Source organism: Bacillus rossius, chromosome 17 (assembly GCF_032445375.1).
Source record: "Bacillus rossius redtenbacheri isolate Brsri chromosome 17, Brsri_v3, whole genome shotgun sequence".
Lineage (NCBI taxonomy): Eukaryota > Metazoa > Arthropoda > Insecta > Phasmatodea > Bacillidae > Bacillus > Bacillus rossius.
Genome location: NC_086344.1, coordinates 13,864,261 through 13,877,160, shown reverse-complemented (window position 1 = coordinate 13,877,160; position 12,900 = coordinate 13,864,261). Strand labels below are relative to the sequence as shown.

General features: G+C 40.0%; 1 protein-coding gene across 6 annotated transcripts in view; it reads left to right on the top strand.

The window, feature by feature from the left end:
* LOC134540715 (trithorax group protein osa-like) overlaps window positions 1-12,900 on the top strand; it is a 294,594-nt gene that overhangs the window by 108,093 nt on the left and 173,601 nt on the right. For all 6 annotated transcript variants that reach the window (XM_063383602.1, XM_063383603.1, XM_063383601.1 and 3 more), the window contains exon 2: window positions 1,675-1,845. In XM_063383602.1, coding sequence (XP_063239672.1) covers window positions 1,675-1,845 — 171 coding nt within the window. The remainder of the gene's footprint in view (window positions 1-1,674; window positions 1,846-12,900) is intronic.

The following is a 12,900-nucleotide window of genomic DNA, read 5'->3' as shown; positions in this document are numbered from 1 at the left end:
TTTAATTGTTTCATGGCACTATACTGGTGTAAAGTGTTTTCTGAGGTAGCTTATATAATTTTTTTTTTCTTTAACGGTCTGCATTTTTTTCAACCTCTTCATTACAACCTCATTTTTTTTACGAAGTAGCCTTGGGTCCTCATTTCTCAACTTTTGGTTTTCTGTAGCTGTTTGAGTTCGTGCACGCTTCACTCTTTTTTATCAGTTTTTTTTTTAACTTGATTTGGGGAAAAAGTTGGGGGGGGGGGGGCAGCAGATGCACTTGTGGAAGGTGATGTATTTTGAATTGTGCATAGCAGCATGCCTTGCTGCTGTTTTTCTCTTTTTCTTTTCAAATAAACAAGGTTTCTTTCTCGTTTTTTTTCCCCCTTCGTTTTGTACTTCTCTTTTCTAGAGTTTTCTGAGGATCTCGTTTCATAATTTCGCGGTAAAGTTTTATCGTATTTTTTTTCGTTTTTTTTTGTTATTAGGCTTATGAACCATTGTTGCAGTTGCAAAATATCTCGTATTGTGGCTGGCGCTATCAAAGACGAGAATCAGCTTAATTTAGAGAAAGTCGTGTACAAACAGCTAGCTAATGTATGTAGGTACCTAACGTATTAATACTTTCAGTGTTTATGAAATTATGAAATCCCCTTGGAAAAAATATTGGTTGTAAAGTCGGTTTACGGACGATAGTTTAACGTGACAACGTCATTACACTAAAAAAATTGATGATATGATTGCATACTTTATGAATAAAATTGAATCATTTTTATTTTAATAATAAAAGAATAAATACTTTAAATTATACTAGTAAACAGATTTTTTAAATGCAAGAATAATTAACCTTTATTGCCGAAATTGTTGTTTTAATAAGCAATAACCACATTAACTTTTCACTTCACTTTATAAACAGTCGAGTGGAAGAGAGAGATAGATGCGGCGCAAGCGTACAATGAGCGTAACGGGACACAGCGTAACAGAACAATGTGCGTAACGGGACACTTTTTCTTGCGTGCAGCCGGCGTTCATCGATTTATTGGACGTTGTCACGTCAAAAACTGGTCATTTTAAGCATTGTATACTAAAGTACAAATTACAAAAGATTAAAGAAAAGGGGGGGGGGGGGGTTAGAAGAAACTTCCCCTAAACCTTTTTCCTTCCCGTTCCTTTGGTACATTTTCCTGTGAAACACATCTGTTTGTGAGTTATCAACGTATTGACGAGACAGGAAGAAGAATGTTTGGCGGGACAGGGGCAAAGGCGCAACAACAACAAGAGGGGTGGGGGGGGGGCAAGGGTATTCGGCCCCCTTTCCCCCCCCCCACCCCTTCTGAAACCTTTTAAGTGGTGTGCAAACGGGGGCAAATAAAGTGCTGTGTAATCAATTTTTAGATAATAAAACTGCTTAAATAGCACCGTTTTCCACCTTGAAATACAATTTTCCCGGGGGAGGACCCCCGGACCCCACCGCTTCGATATGGTGGGATCGATGATTCTTTATAAATAGGTATATTGCCCTCCTCCCTGGACAGGGGAATGGTCTGGTCCAGAGCGAGGATGTGAGAACAGCATCTGTATCTGGAACTGGAAGCATGTACAGGATGCAGGGTTGTTGACGGACAGGAGGAGAGTGTAGCTGGAGGTGCTGCACAAGGCTACAGAGTGGGTGTTGTTGTGTGTGTGTCGCAGGGCGGAGTGGCGCGGGGCGGGCAGTCCCCCTACCTGGGCGGGCAGGCGGCGGCTCCCGGGTCGGGGGGCTTCCCCCAGCAGCCGCCCCCGCAGCAGTACCCCTCGTCGTACCCGCAGCAGCGGTACCCGGGCGCGCCCGGCGCGGCGGGCAGGGCCTTCTCCCCGCACCAGGTGAGTCGCCATCCTCCCATCCTCCTGCACACCCGACACCTCATACCACTGCCGACACTACAACCACCGCTTGTGCAGATGCCATCCTCCGACACTTCATACCACCTGTTACGCCTCTCCTCAGTGCGCTAATAATTTCATTGAGTACTTTCTTAGAGAAACTTCTAGGATACAAAAATTTGGAAAAGTACCGGAAGGATAATCTTATAATAAAAAGATATGTCAATAATACTTCAAAGGGGCACTAAGGAAGGTGAAGAAGAATTTATTACCGCCCGCGGGCATGTGTCGTTTTGCCTAAAGGCGTTTTGCCTAATTTTAGGCAAAACGCCGTTTAGGCAAAACGCTGTTAGGCAAATCGCCGTTACGCAAATCGCCGTCAGGCAAACCGCTGATAGGCAAAACGCCCTTAGGTTAGGTTAGGCAAAACGCTGTTAGGAAAATCGCCATTAGCAAAATGGCGTTAGGCAATTCGCCGCTAGGCAAAACGAGGTTTTGTCATCACAGTAACATTTTAGGCAAAACGCAGTTAGCAAAACGCCGTTAGGCAAAACGCCGTTAGCAAAACCCCGTTAGGCAAATCGGAGTTTGGCAAAACGCCGTTAGGCAGAACTCCGTTAGGGAAAACGCTGTTCGGCAAATCGCCATTAGGCAAAATGCCGTTAGGCAAAACGCCGTTAGGCAAATCGCCGTTAGGCGAAATGACTTTAGGCAAATCGCCGTAACGAATTCATGTTTAGGCAAACCGCCGTTAGGCAAATCGCCTGTTACTCCCGCCCCCGTGGGCTTACAGATGGCGGAGAGGATAGTAAGGCTTATTAATGATTAAAAATTTATTTTCTATTTTATTTTGACTGCTTTCATAATTTTTGTGGCCCCTGCTCGCTCGTGCAGTTGCCAATGCCGACACTGCCGACACTACACCACCGCTTGTACAGAATCCACCGCCGACACTACACCACCGCTCGTACAGTTTCTACTGCCGACACTACAACCCCGCTTGTACAGTTGCCACTGCCGACACTACACCACCGCTCGTACAGTTACCACCGCCGTCACTACACCACCGCTCGTACAGGTGCCACTGTTGACACTACACCCCCGCTTGTACAGTTGCCACTGCCGACACTACATCACCGCTTGTACAGATGACACTGCTAACACTACACCACCGCTCGTACAAGTGCCACTGTCGACACTACACCCCCGCTTGTACAGTTGCCACTGCCGACACTACACCACCGCTTGTATAGTTTCCACTGCTAACACTACACCCCCGCTTGTACAGATGCCACTGCCGTCACTACACCCCCCTTGTACAGATGACACCGCCGTCACTACACCACCGCTCGTACAGATGACACCGCCGTCACTACACCCCCGCTTGTACAGTTGCCACTGCCGACACTACACCACTGCTTGTACAGTTGCCACTGCTAACACTACACCCCCGCTTGTACAGATGACACTGCCGACACTACACCACCGCTTGTACAGAATCCACCGCCGACACTACACCACCGCTCGTACAGTTGTCACCGCCGTCACTACACCACCGCCTGTACAGATGACACTGCCGACACTACTACACCGCTCGTGCAGTTGCCACCGCCGTCACTACACCACCGCTCGTACAGGTTACACTGTCCACACTACACCACCGCTTGTACAGATGCCACCGACGTCACTACACCACCGCCTGTACAGATGACACTGCCGTCACTACACCACCGCTCGTACAGATGACACCGCTGGACTACACCCCCGCTTGTACAGTTGCCACTGCCGACACTACACCACCGCTTGTACAGATGACACTGCCGACACTACACCACCGCTTGTACAGATGCCACCGCCGTCACTACACCCCCGCTTGTACAGTTGCCACTGCTAACACTACACCCACGCTTGTACAGATGACACTGCCGTCACTACACTCCCGCTTGTACAGATGACACCGCCGTCACTACACCCCCGCTTGTACAGATGACACCGCCGTCACTACACCCCCTCTTGTACAGATGCAACTGCCGACACCTCCAGTCACTGCACCACCGCTCGTACAGGTGCCACTGTCGACACCTTCCAAACTGTTACATATAATATAATAATAATGGGGGGAAAAATGGTCATGTTTGTTAATGGCCAAAATCCGACCAAAGTGATATCAATGGGGAAGGTGTTTTGAAAGGGGAAAAAAACTGAAAAGTCGCTATATTTCCCTTAATGTGAAAAATTATCTAATCCATATGGAGTTACTGTCTCATTACAGCAATATCAAAAACCTTTGCGTAAATAAAAATTTTATTCTCACCAACCAAAACTGAGAAGGGTGAAAAATAGGGGGGGGGAGGGGGGTTGGAGAACATAATATGCATAACTCCCTTAGTAGACACACCATAGAATAGGTTTAGTTGTTTTTTTTTAAATCTTATACATATGATTTAAAACTTTTGTCTGAAAAATTATTGATACGACGACCATGGCTTGGAGTAGAAAAAACATGAGTTGGAGGACAAAAAATAAATAATAACTCCCGTAGTAGGCACGCAACGAAATTCGTTCGAATTGTTTCTGGACCTTTTAAATATTATCTAAAACTTTTATGTGAAACAATTTTCAATGCAACCAACTATTCCTACTTAGGGTGGAAAAAACAGAGGTTAAATGAGGGAAAAATAATAATTCCCTTATTAGGTAAACTGTCAAACATGTTACCATTTATTGTATATATTCTAAATATTATTTAAAACTTCTGTCTCAAACATTTTTATATAAGACGAATAGTTACGGTAAGGGGTTGAAAACAAAGATTTAAATAAAACAATTCCAAAACTTTCCAAATAAATAAACTATTAAATTCGTTCACACTTATACTAAAATTTCAAAGTATTAATTTAAACCTAGGTCCGAAACACATTTTAATACGACCACGTACTAGTGCAAAGAATAAAATAGTGTTTGAAGGTAAAAAAACTATAACTACCTTAGTGCATAATATGAAATTTGTTTTTGAGTTGTTCAAAGTTAAAGGCATTAAATTTAAATAATTCAAAACATTTTCGCTGCATAAAATATGAATTTAATCAATCAAATTTGTAATATATGAAAACACGTAGTTCCAGAAGTTTCTAGAATGTTCTAGATGAAATAGGTATTTCGAAATCTACCAGCGTTGTAAAATGTGCCTAAATGTTTTTTTAGGTAGATTTTAAAGAAATTCTACCTATTGTAGCCGTTACAATGGTGCAACTTCCGGAAAAAATTTATTTAGTTTTTCTTTTCATGCTCCATAGACCCCCAAAACCATCGTCAAATATATATATACATACACACAGAGAGAGAGAGAGCTTATATATATATATATAATATAATATAATATAATATAATATAATATAATTTGTGGACACGATAACTTTCGCAATTTTTCACAAATAACTTCCAAACTGATACATACGATCTAGTAGTGGAAAATCTTGAGTTCGTGTTAATGGGCAATATCCGACCGAAGGCCTATAAATAGGAAGGTTTTTTGAAAACCGAAAAATCGCTGTAACACTCATAATATGGAAAGTATCACATCCGTTTGAACGTATTATAACTCATAGGAGTAAAACCAAAATATTTTGTCTGAATAAGTTTTTGATACGACCAACCATAACTACAAAAAGTTGAAGAAACAAAGGTTGGAGGACAAAAAAATCATACCTCCCTTCGTAGGCACAACATGGAATTCGTACAAATTATGTATTAATCTCATAATTGTTATCAAAAACTTTGGTCTGAAACAATTTTTGATAAGACGAGCCCGGCTGCAAGGGGGTGAAAAAAATAAAGTGGAGGATTTAAAAAACAAATCATAACTCCCTTGGTAGGTACACTATGAAATCCGTTCAAATTGTTTGTAAATTGTATAATTTTTATCTAAAATTTTGGCTAAAACAATTTTTGATAGACGAACCATTGTTCTAGGGGGTTAAAAAAATAAAAGAGGAAAATTTTTAAAAATTCATAATTTACGTACTACGTACACTGTTAAATCTGTTCTGTTTTATTGTAAATCCTTAAATTACTGTCCACTTTTTTGTGTGAAATATTTTTTTATACGGCCACCATTTCTGCAAAGAGTAGAATAAACAAGGGTTGGAAAACAAAAAAGAAATCATACTTCCCTTCGTAGGCACAACATCGAATTCATTCGGATAGTTTGTAAATCTTATAATTTTTATTTAAAACTTTTGTCAAAAACAATTTTTGATTAGACGAACCATTGCTGCAAGAGTTTAAAAAAATTAGGGTTAGAAATAAAAAAATATTTATCTCTTAGTAGATGCACTTTCAAATCCGTTGAAATTGTTTCTTAATCTTATAATTTTTACCTAAAACTTTTGTCTGAAACAAATTGTGATAATACACACAATTAGTGCAAGAGTTGGAAATAACAATGTTAGAAAGACAAAATGCCAATACTTTTTTTTTTAGAATACATATTCTCAGTACATTATGATTTATTGTGAAACCCCTAAACTTTACCTAAAACATTTGGCTGAAAATGGTTTTTATGACACTATCACCGTGAAAACAGATGTTGAAATAAAAAAAAAATTAGTATAAAATTCGTCAGATTTATTATTAACCACCTTAATGTAATCTTAAACTTTTGTTAAAATAAATTTTATACGACCACGTATTAGTGCAAGGGTTGGAAAAAAAAGTGTTTGAAAATCAAAAATTATTGCATAATTACCTTAGTACAATGCTGGATGCATTGTTAGATCATTCAAAATATTTTCGCTGCATGGAATATGAGACAACGTTAAATTTATCTTACTTAAATATCGGTACCTATTGTCGAACATAAAGGGTTGTTATAAAGGCTTCATTAAGTTTTAAAAAAAAAAATTCCAAAATATTTCCAGGAGAATTAGGTAACTTCGAAATCTACCTATGCCCGTAAGCTGTGCCGAAATGGATTCTTTTCAGTCCTTTCGTTTGATTTATTTCGTTACAATTCATGCATTTAATCATTGAAATTTCTTTTCAATTAAAGTACATTTATTTCGTTATAAATCGGTTCTTTCGATGCTTTTTCGTGTAATTTTACTTCATTCTATTTATTTATGTACATTGTGTACATATCATTTTATTTCTATTGTATCGAGTGATTTTGTTTGATGTATTAGTTTGACTTTCGCAATTTTATTAACTTGGAATTATTTTTTTTTGCACACAAAAAAAGAGTATTGATTGCAGGAAAACTGTTATAAATGTTTATATGTTGTGATCGGCTAAATACCTTTTGGTAGTATTTTTGATTTGTTGGCATTTTTGCTGATGGTGATGTGAATGGCCAGAGAAGTGAAGCTTGAGAAAGAGTGGCCTGGGTACAACAGCGCACAGACGAGACGGGGTGTTAGTACGAGGGTTATTTTTTTTTTTTCAACCTCCGATCGGCTGTAATAATAAAACGGGAATGATATTGGGAAATTATTTTAATGTCAAAAGAAACGTACATCTTTACTCTATTTTTCCACATAATCACCGTGCACAGATTGAGGCATTTGTCGTACCGATGCACCAGCTTTCCAATACCCTCTGCATAAAATGATGCCTCCTGCCCATTCAGCCACGTTGTTTTAACAGTGCCCTGCAGTGTGATTACAGTTTCATTTCTCCATGGCATGTCCATTAATCGATACCCTAATCGCACGTACACGAATCGACACGTCTCGTAGTGTTTACCCCCTTCCACCAACCATGTGGAGCGGCCAACTCACACCTCAGTTGAAGATAGGAAGTGTTTGATCACCCTCCTTACAGTCCGGATTTGGCACCGAGTGACTATCACCTTTTCCCCGCGTTGAAAAAGTGGCTTGGAGGACGACGCTTCAACACCAAGGATGAACTGCAGGGCACTGTTAAAACGTGGCTGAATAGGCAGGAGGCTTCATTTTATGCAGAGGGTATTGGAAAGCTGGTGCAGCGGTACGACAAATGCCTCAATCTGCACGGTGATTATGTGGAAAAATAGAGTAAAGATGTACGTTTCTTTTGACATTAAAATAATTTCCCAATTCATTCCCGTTTTTTTTATTACAGCCGATCGGAGGTTGAAAAAAAAATAACCCTCGTATTAGTCAACATGGTTGACAACAGTCAGGTACACATGAAGCTGTAGTCTGCACTTCGTCGGGCTTGTGAGGGGTGGAGGGTCGGAGGGTCGTAGCCCAGGGGAAGGGAAGGGAAGGGAAGGGGAGACACTCTGGCTCGACGCCGAACGCGCCGCCCCTAAATAAGGCAGAAGCGGCGCGCCGGGGCCCAGCTGAATGTTTGATCTGCCCCTGCGCCACTCCCGCCCGTCGCCATGGCGACGCGTGACGTCACACGGCCGGTGGTCCCTGCGCTTCGATCCGCGAGGCACTCCCCCGGCCAGGGGTGGCCAAAACCCTCTCCCCTCTCCCAAACTGTTCTCTCCTGCTCCGTAGGCACAGTGATCTTCCGGCATACGTGTCGGCTTCCCTTTTTACCTTCTTGCAGAAATACCGCCCCTTTAATTTCGCTTTGCTGGAAAAAATTGTACCATCTCACGCATATACCCAGTTCCTGCCCTTTTTGTGTTTTGGTTTTGCTGGAAACAATTGTACCATCTCTGGTTTTGGTTGTGCTGGAAACAATTTTATCATCTCACGCATGTACCCATTTCCTGGAAAACTATGCTATTTTGGGGTTCAGTGGATGTGATGTAGACGAGACCTAAAGACACACGTCGTCAAAGATCATTGCCCTGTTGTGAATAGCGATTGGCCACTCCCAGCATTTCTGCACTTTCACTGAGGGGGTTTTTTTTTAGAATGTCTTTGTGGTCAAATATATCCTAGAACCCTATCATTGAAGGCTGAGAATCACTGGTATAATATTTTTTTTTTGTTACAAGAACGATACACTCAGTTTCTGGAAGATATTTCGCGCTAGAACGCATCTCTGATTCAGAATTTCCACATCGTCCTCAGATTTCATGTGATGTTTTTTTTTGTTGTTGTAAATATTCACGTCAGCTCATGTATTATATTATGTATCTGGCAGAATAACACACTATCAAAACAAGAGTTCAAATGTACAGCAGTAAAAAAAATTATACAAAAGATTAAAAAGAAAAAAGTGAAGAAACATCCCTAAAAATATTTTCTTTCCTGTTCATTTGATACTTTGCCTCTGAAACATCTCTTTGTAAGGTTCAGCACTCCAGTTGTCATGATAACGAATTTATATTTGAATTATTTCCTTTGGGAATTGTTCGCCAAGTTCTTCACTGATAGCACCAGGGCTATCTGGGAAGAAGTCCAGATATTCACTCAAGAAATGTTTGACATAGTTAATGTACAATATCACGATAGTTATCTGCCTTGTGTTTGCCTGAAGACATGCCATTTTTTTTTTTTTCGATATCACTCAACAAATCAAGTAAATTCTAATCAGTAATTAATTCCCTAATTTGCTGTCTTACAAACATGTATTCCTTAATTTTTTATTTTACTGATATTTTGGAACTTTTCGCTCAAGTACGTAATCAAATGTGATGTTTTGTCCTTTACATAAATGTGCAGCGGATGCAGATACACATTTTTTCGGTTCAACAGGAGTGGTTTTCACCACACTCATCTGTCCAGGCAAGTAGTTCGGCCCGAGAAGTCAATTTTTTCTTTACAATAGTGTTTTTTTTTTTCTGTCTGCTGCCCAATAGCGCAGAAAGAATAGTACTTTCTTTGTGTATTCGAGCAGCATGTAAGGCAGTATTGCAGTTTCTTTGATTTCGCCACATATGCGCTATTTGTTCCCCCCCCCCCCCCCCTCATATTAGGTAAGTGTGAGTAGCAGTTTAAATAAAGTTCTTTATGTCGCCTTCAGGCTAACTGCATAAATGATCAGATTAGAAGTTTTATTTTCACCCATTATGGAAAAGAACTGCTTTTAGGCTAACTTGCCATTATTTGCTAACAAACTCCACTCACATAGAAATGATGGCCAACACTCTCCATAACGGATTCGATATGAATACAAAAAAGTACCTTCTCTACTTCCATGGGGAGATTTTCAGGAAGAAAAAAACCGTTTCCGGTCTTGGAAAAACACTTTTGTATCGCGAAGCTAAAACCTTGGCCTGTTGATTCGAGAAGTTTAAATAATGAACAAGATCGTTGAGATTTCCTTTAAACAAAAAAAAAGTTGGTTCATTTGATTGACAGAGGACGTGAACTGTTGGTTCGGTAGGCATATCTTCTCTGTGAAGTAGCTTGGATTCTGGGTTGTAGCCGTGTCCTTGGCAAGTAATTCACCGACGTTTCGGTCGGCATTGCAGTCGCCATCATCAGGGAGCAGTTACCTACTGAGGTTGTCCTGCCTTTATATACTCTCGCCTGAGGGGAAGGTGCTTCCTGATTGGTTGCTGCTGTGGGCCAATCAAAGCCTTCCTTTCTTCTAGTTATTGGGTTGTTTTGTCAATCAGTAGCAATTTTTCTAAAGGCAGGACAACTGGTAAGAACCTCAGTAGTTAACTGCTCCCTGATGATGGTGACTCAAACGTCGGTGAATTATTCGCCAAGGACACAGCTACAACCCAGAAGCCAAGCTACTTCAGACGATGGCCGTGAAAGCCTGCGAACATTATATCTTCTCTGTCTTGTTCGTGTTCGCCACTGTTCATCTTCAATCACTGTCACATTCTCAAGGGGCACTGTGACATATAGGTAGACACCCGGAAATTTCGCGAGTTCATCTAGCGTCAAGCTAACCTTCAAAGCCTTATGTTTCTTCCAACCAACGTTTGCTTCTGCATTGGCTGATTTCTTAGCGGAAAAAAATATATAACATTTTTTTTTTATCTTGTTAATCTGCTCTCTCTGATTCGCTTACTTCTCTCATAACTGGACGTCGTTGGCTCACGGTCGCAGAGGGGCGTGTCCAAATAACTGCTGTCCAATCATGAACAGCGCATGAATATGAATGTTTGCATTCTAGCTAGCGACCAAATGAATCCGCGAAATTTCCGTACCTCTACATGTAGGCCTCGTAGCAGATCGTGAAGTAGGATACGGCACTGTGTTTTCGAGGTGATTTCAGCTAGTATTATCATGCAGATATGACTGTGGCCCGAAAGGGTTCCAAAAAATAGGAACAGCAAAGGACTTATGACGTGGTCCTTTTTACCAGCTTGTGAAAACAGCGTGTGTCGTGCGTTCTTTAAATGGTTCTGGCAGTAGGGAAGATTGATTCAAGATGTAGTTTTGGACATAGCCCATTGCTGATTACACTGTCTCATATAAGAAACCTGGAAGAAACAAGAAAGCTAAGTATTGCAAACACACAGAAAAGAAGCCAATAAACATCTATTAGCAGCAATAACAACATGTTATTAATTCTGAAAGTATTAAATTTAAAAAAAAATACACGCAGTCCTTTGATTAAAACTGAAACTAAGTCAATTTTTTTCCTGTTTCCTTAGTATCACTTTGGGTTATCTGTCTGTCGTGTTGTCAGGTTGTTTTGTCTTCAGTTACTGTTCTTGATGCTACTGTCTCCTCGTTGTTCACTGTGTCCGTCTGTGCTATAATTTTTTTTCTTGACTAATTCCTTCCTCTTAAATTTCTGTGCTGTTTATGCTTTTCATTTTTTTTTACATAGGCTGATTAAAGCATATATATAAAACCCTTACTTTTTTTTTTCATCCCCTACCGGTAATGGTTCGTCTTATCAACAATAGTTTCAGACCAAAGTTTAAGATCATTTTTATCTAAATTTTTAGACAATATATTCTTATAGATTTTATTGTTTACCTAATATGGAAGTTAAGATTTTTTTTTTTTTACCTTTAACCGGTGTTTATTTCACCCTTAGCAGCGATGGTTTGTTGTATCGAAAAATGTTTCGGATAAAAGTTTTAATATAAATTTATAAGGTTTACAAACAATTTTAAAGGATCTGATTGCGTGCTTACAAAGGGAGTTGGTAATTATTTTTTTTTCGTCCTTCGACCCCTGGACGCGGTGAACATACCAGGCGGGACACTAAGGCGTCAAGACCTATTGGAAAGGTGCTATGAAAAAGGGGTGGAAAAAGGGGGGGGGGGGGCAGACGGGCATTACTGGGTCGCAGCAGGTTCCCATTTAGAGAAAATAATGAGACAATTCTTTCGAACTATAATTTTTTTTTATATTTAGCAAATTTCCCTAGTGCTTCCAACCAGTAGTCATATGCTTGTCGCAGAAATTAAGCCGTGCGCGTGTCTTAGCACGCGTCTTGGTATTTGACACAAAGACACTACCGGGTATCGCTAATCCTGAAGATCCCGGGAAAGAATAATTGTTTCTTGTTTCTGTTTTAGAAAAATATTGTGTTTGTTTCGTCTTTTCGTTTTTTCGTGTTTTTGTCTTGTTTCAACTGTTGTGCTGAATTTTTTTGGGTTCAATATTTTTGTGCTGTCATCGTTTGAGTATTTTTTTCGTTCTCTTCTGTTGTTAAACTATTGTGTTTGTTTCGTATTTTCGTTTTGCTGTGTTTTTGTCTCGTTTCAACTGGTGTGCTGAACTTTTTTGGGTTCAAAATTTTTGTGCTGTCATCGTTTGTGGTTTTTTTTTCGTTCTCTTCTGTTGTTAAACTATTGTGTTTGTTTCGTCTTTTCGTTTTGCTGTGTTTTTGTCTCGTTTCAACTGTTGTGCTGAATTTTTTTGGGTTCAATATTTGTGTGCTGTCATCATTTGTGTTTTTTTTTTCGTTCTGTTAGTCCATTTTCTTTTTTTCTTCTTTGTTTGTGACCATATTCCTGTTATGGAATATTATGTGGTGTTTATATCCTGTTGACAACAGCAATTTTTTGGCTTACATCAAGTTAAGAATAATGGGACAAACCATTTAAATTATTGCATTGCCATCGGTCCTTGATAAGTGTGCGAAGTTTCAAATTATTCCGGCGTTTTGAAGGGGGTGAAAATCACGTTCGAATATTCCGTTACATAGATACATACAGGCGAAGCTAATAAAAGCGTGTTAGTAAAAAAACGT